At 48.6% G+C, this 8016-nt stretch overlaps 1 protein-coding gene across 1 annotated transcript; it reads left to right on the forward strand.

Moving 5' to 3' along the window:
- The first annotated feature begins 5215 nt into the window (after positions 1-5215).
- LOC135809272 (diaminopimelate decarboxylase-like) lies at positions 5216-7941 on the forward strand. The gene has a single exon (XM_065322584.1). The coding sequence runs from the start codon at positions 5535-5537 to the stop codon at positions 6927-6929; it is 1395 nt and encodes a 464-aa protein (XP_065178656.1). The 5' UTR covers positions 5216-5534; the 3' UTR covers positions 6930-7941.
- Positions 7942-8016: the final 75 nt, after the last annotated feature.

The raw sequence follows: 8016 nt of genomic DNA on the forward strand, positions 1-8016 counted from the left end.
TTGAGGCCGTTTTTCGTTTGAAACGTTTTTGAAACGTTTTTCAGCGTTGTCGTGTAAACGCTCTTATCAAAATCTGTGGAAGCGTATTCTTTTGAAAACGTTTTTGACAAAAACGTTTTTCAATCGTCGTGTAAACGAGGCCTTAGCAATGCGTATCAGTCGATGTAGCAGCAGTTTGGATAGAGCGGGAAAGAAACAGTTTGAGGCATAGCAGAGAACAGACTGGATCATACTCATGTACCAGGCCCGACGGGCATTGAGTGAAAGGCACCGTCCATGGCGCCAGAGCTGCCCGATTGTAGTAGCAGTCTTGGCAATAACGTCCACTTGGGGCTTCCAGGACAGTTGGTCATCAAGCATGATTTGAATCCTTATTTTTTCTCTACACTATTTCTTCATATTTTCATCGTTTTATTGCACATTGTCGCCACCGTTTTACATTGCATGAATAAAGTGTGCACAAATATCGATTCAGCTTGTTATATTGATTGCGGTTATCAAATTTATTGTCTCCTCGCCATTTGTTTAATTTTTAAATTATTACATGTATAATAAACTATAATTACATGTATATGTATATGCCTTGGCTTGTGGCATGTTGTGGCGCATGAATCACGGAGTGCATGCAGTCATGTATACGTTAATGTCAATAATAAGTAATAGTACAGTCATGTAAGTATTGATAATAATAAAATTATTATTGTATGTATGTAGTGACTCTGTCAGCTGTACTAGTACTACTGTCAGACTGTCACTGCCTAGCATGCCTGTACTAGCTGTAGCTGTCAGTAGATCTCTGTGCGCGGCATGGCACTGCTTGGGCTTGTGCAGTGTCATGTTGTTGTCAGCGTATTTTTAAAAATGCGCGCATAAACACACACACACACACACACACACACACACACACACACGTGTACACACACACATACCTGTCCTGTCCTGTCCTGTTGAGCCACTGCCATGAAGGTTACGTGGGCCCCGGAGGGGCAGCTGAGAGAGAGGAGGAGCACACAGCCCTGTGACGATCCAGGTGATGCGGTAAGCGAAATCGGCGGGAGCTGGCGCAGACACACGTGAAACCCTGACGGTCCTAACGGTCGGACGACTACAAGTCCGCGAGCAGCGATGACGGGCGCGGCCACGTGTAGACGCAAAGCAGCGGTCACAAGCCTGGCAGTGAGCGACGCAGCACAGCGGAGAAGCAGGCAGCGGCAGGGGCGCACCGACTGCTGACTGGGGGTAAGTACACTTGTGCCTTGCCAGACCTCCACGGGACTTCAGCCAACGGCCACACTCTCCACACTGGCATGCACCTTTCTGCTCCGCAACCGGCTTCGCACGCTCAGCCTAACACTTGTGGCGTGCGCGATCACTGGGGCGTGTAAACTGTCGGTCGCAGGTGTAGCAGGTGACGGGAGGGGTATGCTGGGCATCTACCGGTGCTGAGTACGCCGAGCGCCAGGTGGAACGCGACTCGCATTCAGCTCGCCATTCCCCTCGAGGCCGCGAGAACGAAGGTCAGACATGATACAATCCTTCCAGCGCCGACGAGGGCCATGAGCTGGGCGACGCGACGGAAGCGTGCCAAAGAGAACTTGCTTCGGCAGCCGGTGGTCCTCCATCCGAGCAACATGCCCGAGCCATTCAAGGCGGCACACACATACACACACACACACACACACACACACACACACATACACACACACACACACACACATGTTTTGCATTCCACTGTACTATCACTTATCAGGTAGATCTACACGTGCCGTGGCACATGTGTTTTATTCGCGCGCTTTTCTTGCATGCAGGATCTGCAAAGGCCACACACTGCACACCAAAACAGCCGAGATCTCCACCACTCCGATCCAGAGTCCGGCCAGACTGACCAGATCAGAGTCCATGATCCAGATCAGCCGAGTCGTAGATCTACTTGTACAGTCCGTGCGCCAAGGGGTACTCAAGGGCTGATTTTATTTGCAACCGCGGGAAACGAAGTCACCAAGACGCCTTCATTTGAGGCTTTTGGAATTGGAGAATTTATTGAATTTAGGTATGGCTCTCGTCCCTTCTAGAGAACTAACCGAGACCCTGTGGGGGCAGAAGGAGACTTCTTTGGCTCCGTGAATACACTAGCTATGCGGTGGTCTAGTTAGTTTGAGTGTGTGGTTCGTATTCAAAGTGTTCCAAGCCGCAGTTCACTCGAAGGTCATCGTGGATACGTCTGCACTTGAAAATCAAGGCTGGAAAGGACTGCCTGGTGTGTCCGAACGGTATGTTTTGCACTGAAGGCGTTTTTTGTATGAATTGTTGAAAGTGTCTACTTGTTCGAAATGCAAAAGACATGGTCGTAGATCCTTGGCCCACAACACCCCACTAAATAAACTATGACCTGTCGTGAAATTATGTGAAATTGATCAACACAATCATCCACAAATTATCCTATGCCAAAGTACTGCAAATGCAAATAATGGCATCCCTTTACCTAGGTCATGTTTGTAGGGCCTTATGCCACATCTTTGCATGATTTCTTCATGCAAATCTTGTGCCTAGCTTCGAAAACACATTGCGCTAAGGGCCGAATATATACCTGTGAATCAGAACAACAGCACTCACTATTGCTTTCATGAGTGGTAATGGTCAGCTGAAAGGAAACTTCTATCCATCAACTCATAAGTAAAGTAATGACTAATCCCCTTGCTGCGCATGTGGTTCCTTCGTATTTACATGTACCGTAAAGTACCGCCAGAGCGCCCCACCATCTCGTCCTTTCGGGGTCGTATTGTGGAGGTGGTCTCCTGTCTGTAGGTTATACGACACGAACTTTGTACACATATTGCACGTTCTGCAGACAATCCGTACCTTGGAGCGGACACGAGCTTCACACCAAAACCTGCTTAGTGTGACCTTAGTACACTAAGTTGGTCACGCCGTACGAACTTCGTTGCACTCTGCCATACGATTTTCCTTTCCCTGGCTGTAAAATCTGTCGCGGCAAAATCAAGGTGGGGCGCTCTCGAGGTACTTTACGGTATGTGCGCCTCTCTGTGTTCGGTGAATGATTTTGAATATTTGCGCACGACTTCAGGATAGTGCACATTGTGTGGATGTACCTGCGTATGTAATCCTTTCATGATTTAAAAATCAGGAGCCGTGCTTCTCATCACCGTGGACAAGACAATTACGTAGCGTTTGGAGACTTGCACAAGTACAGTTGCGTGTCAATTATGCGGCAACCGCGAAATAAAATATTCTGGACGACTGAAGCTACAAAGCCATCTTGTGTTAACAGATCAAAAAGACAGTACTTCGAAGTACCTGTATTTATCACTAGTATTTAACTTATACAATTGTGAGAAAAGTTCAGAAACCACACTTACACATACACGCGCACACCATTGGACCATTCTTCTTTAACGCCCATCGCCAGAGGCGATGATAGCGATGCTACAGCAGAAGCCATAGCAACACAAACACACACACACACATGCGCGCACACACACACACACCTGTCCTGTTCTGTTGAGCCATTACCACAACTTGGCACAAGGATCGCATCGGCCCCAAAGGGGCAGTAGAGCGAAAGTGAGAGGTGTTGGCTTCAAGTTCACCTATCTTTACGGTGAACGCAACCTTGTTCGAAAGTCATGCCAAACGGATTTATCTACCACGCGTGCGCGTATACAAAACGGAGGAAGGATTACTTACTCTCCCTGTATGATGTATCTGTTGTATTCGTGAACAATGTCATTGATGTTTTTCCATGCATGTTTTTGAATATGCGAGCATAACTTCCAACATCAAGCACATTCTTGCTTCTCATCAGCATGTACAAGTTTATGTTGGGCAGTTATGTAGCGTTTGTTTTACCGGCTGCGTTTGTTGGTTCTTGCAGGTCATTGGCATGCTGTCTGTTTCACAGAAGCTCGTGTAACAGGTTCACCGTACAGCTATGAATGCAATGTAGCGTGTCGAAGCCACTTCGGTATGACGTGATGCCTAATTTCCTGGTTGTACCAAAATTGCGAGTATGCAAGTGATCGTCAAGCCTGTCCCCTGTACAGTAGCCGTCTTGCCTTGCTACGCCTGGTTCTGACTCTGCGTTCTCGTATACTCTATGCAATGTTACAAGGAATACTGCTCCCTTCTCAATCAATTCATTGGCAACAAAACGCTCGGCTATGCCCTGTGACTTTGCTGTGCGGTTTGTGCTTTGTCAATGTTGTGTACCAGTTCATGATCTGTGCTTGCTGGTCTGTTTGTTTTCTCTCGCACAATTGAGGCGCTGTAGCACAGTCTCGATCATCCTGCCCAGGCTCTGATTTCACGTACCACAGTACGGTTTCTCTTGTTGCTCACTGTAATGTGTATGATACAAGCTCCTTGGTACTCCATCATCACCTGGTGCTGTTGCTGCCATTGTTGGACCCTGCTGATATCCTTCTCGCAATGCCCGAACGTTGTTCCAACAAATGCACTACTCGCTCTTAGTTGTCACATTCGGTTTGGTCTCGTTCCAGTCTTTCGAATTGAGTGAGTGCGGAAACTTGTATGAAGTGGTGAAGCAAAAGCCGTGCGCCGGCAAACATTCAATGTCCGGGTGTAATGACGCACCAAGGCCCCGGGACTTGCGTTCAATTCCTGAGTGATTTTTGTGTACCTAGCCTCTAGGTATCATACCATATTTGTTTGGTTCAACCGTTTTGGATGCCCACTGCAATACCATTCACTGTATTATGTGTGTATGCTATCCAAGAAATCTCCCATATTTTTGGGTGGACAAACCTCGCCATAAGTCAGTAACCTGGCATTTTGCACCAACAGAACTCCTAGGATATCAGCCCCGTCTCAGTACCTGGGGACAGTTGTAAAGAAAAAGAAAAAATACCCTTGGCCCACAATGCCCCACTAAATAATCCGAAGGGTGTCGCGAAGACGACAATTTTCTTACCTTTCTTTCGTGGACGAAAAAAGACACTTCGCTTCGTCCGTTGCGCATGAAACGAAACATGAGGGTAGTGTTTATCAATTAGAATAGGTATCATGCACGAAGGAATGGCGAAAAGGTACTATGCTCGAGCGCTGGTCGTCGTCTTGTTTGTCAATTTTGAGTCCCATTGAGAATTTTCTCATTCAGACCCCTCAAATTTCCCGCGGTTGCAAATAAAAGTGCAACTTCTAGACGACTTTTTTGAATTTGGCGCACGGACTGTGTAATGTATTTTTTGTTTGTAGTTTGTACACACTTGCCAACCACTCCGCGATCCGGAGCTCCGCGAATCGGCCCTGTCTGGTTGCAACAGGTCTGTCTGTTTTCGGAGTGCGGTGTGTCCTCACAGGACCTCAGCCTTGTGGTGTTCTGCCACTATCATACCTTGTAATTGTACACACTTGTAAATTGTAGTTGAGGGTATTATTGATATCTTTTAGTAACATAGAGAGCCTGTTGATCTACGCGTTTGTAAGCATTGGATTAATTGTAAACAAATCGCGTTGTACCATGTTGTACCGAACGTGAATTTGGCACCACTACAAGGATGACGACCCTTTGGGAGAAGGATCAGGACGCTGAAAACCCGAACGTGAATTTGGCACCGTTGACGGCATGCGTGGATGACAATGATCACTTGCAAATTGGTGGATGCAGTGTGCAATCTCTCGTTGAACAACACGGCTCGCCCTTGTACATAGTTGACGAAAGGACAGTGCGCCAGTCATGCCAGGCATACAGAGCGGCCTTGTCAAAGTACTACCCAGGCAAATCTCAGCTTTTCTACGCGTCCAAAGCCCATTGCTCATTGGCTGTGGTTAGCTTGGTGTACAGCTGCGGAGCTGGTGTAGACGTTGTCTCGGATGGTGAGCTGATGACGTGCATTCGAGCTAACATTCCCGGCAAAGACATTATTTACCATGGCAACAACAAATCCTTGGAGGAAGTTCAACTGGGTGTAGAGCATGGTGTGACGTTCGTCTTGGACAATTGGCATGAACTGAACTTGATTCAGCAGGTAACGGAGAAGCTGGGCAAAACAGCCAATGTGTGCGTACGACTAACTCCGGGCATAGAGTGCCACACACACGAGTATGTGCAGACGGGTCATCTCGATTCCAAGTTTGGCTTTGACCCGGACCAAGTAGACGAGCTGCTTCAGCGACTCCTAGGTTTGCAGGAACGCATTGAACTGGTCGGCTTCCATGGCCACATTGGCTCGCAGATATTTGAGCTGCAGCCTCACCGAGATTTGGCCACATTCATGGTTGGTGCTGTGCTGAAGAGTCGTAAGATGGGCTTCACCACAGTGCGCGATCTGAACATGGGCGGTGGTCTCGGAATCCGATATGTGCCAACTGATGACCCACCAAACATCGACGCGTGGGTGCGTACGGTGTGCGAGGCAGTCGTCCACGAGTTCAGCAAGTGTGGCAGCGACAGCGGCTGTGATAGCTCCTTGCCACGACTGATCTGTGAGCCGGGACGCTCCATCGTGGGCACGTCGTCTGTCACGGCCTATCGTATCGGCAGTACCAAGTCAGTGCCTGGCGTGCGTCAGTATGTGTCCGTGGACGGAGGCATGAGCGACAACCCGCGCCCGATCACGTACGAGTCGAGCTACACGGCTGTGCTATGCCGGTCGGCCACGGCACCGGGAGTTGACGACGTGCGCGTCACCGGCAAACACTGTGAAGAGGGGGATATACTGTTGCGCAATGTCAGCCTACCCGAGCATCAAGCGGACGATGTTCTGGTTATGCTGGCGTCTGGTGCCTATCACATGTCCATGGCATCCAACTACAATCGTGTCATGCGCCCGGCAACCGTGCTTCTCACTGGCGACGGCAGCGTGGACGTGATTCAGCGACGGGAAACCTACGATGACATCCTCCAGCGTGATGTAATACCCGAACGGCTGGCGAAGGCGTGTGCCACGTAACTGGAAAATCATAGCAGTCTGCCGCGAGAATGCTCAGCCGTGATGTGATGCTGTAGCCTGTAGTGCAGTAGTGTACATGTGTGATGTCAGTGCTGGGTCTTGCATTGCTGTGTTTGTTCCAGTCCAGTACTCTCGTGCAGTGCACAAAGTGGTTTACTGAACTCAAGAAATCATGGCTCTGCTTGCAAGCTCTGCGTGCGCGCGCTTGTGTGTGTGTGTGTGTGCGCGCGCGCGCGCGCGCGTGTGTGTGTGTGGGTGCATGCGTGTGCAATTGAAGATGGTCATTCCAGCATCTGCAGTGTCTCAATCACAAAGCACTTGCCAGACTATCGATAGCATCTTTCTTATAGGGCAAATGTATTGTCTCTAGCTCGCTTTCCCGTTGACTTGGTACTCAGTATACATCTTGCGTGGATTTGTCATTTTAGTTTTTAGCTGGAGCTTGAAAGTATTTATTTTTCTCGTCCTCAACTTTTTCCCCGGAAATATTCTGCTCTGGGTGTGGTGTACGTGTGTCTGTGCTCTGAGCAGAGCAGAGTGTGGTGTGAGCAGCTCACACCACACCAACCTACATTGTATGTTCGCCTTCTTTCTAGCTTCTAGTCCTCTACTGTACTTACCCCTTACCCCTCCCCCCCCCCCCCCCCCCCCGGGACCCCGTGCAGCATCATTGACGCCGAGACTTCAGATCGGCAGCTATGCTCAAAACTTATCAGTGGCACCATTGATCCTGCTGAACCAGAAGCTACACATCCTTTACAGTGTATAGGAGTATTTACATTGTTATTATTTATTCCTAGTTTGAAGGATTGGATTTATTTATCATTATTATTATTGCCTCGAATGGTTATCAGTGCAATGGACCTTACTTTTGATGATGGAGATGTCTTGGGCTTGCTGTAGCTACAGCTCTCAATTCCCCAACACACGAAGAGCTGTGCGGCATTAGAAAGGTTCAGAGAGGTGTGTGAATGAAATGAGTCACAGAGTGTCATGTGCCACTATGTGGTTGTGAGAGTTTGGTCGACCTGCCCGTACCTATAGGGATTCCGCTTTGATCCAATTGTTCCTCTCCACGCAGTTATGC

This window comes from Sycon ciliatum, chromosome 2 (assembly GCF_964019385.1).
Source record: "Sycon ciliatum chromosome 2, ocSycCili1.1, whole genome shotgun sequence".
NCBI lineage: Eukaryota > Metazoa > Porifera > Calcarea > Leucosolenida > Sycettidae > Sycon > Sycon ciliatum.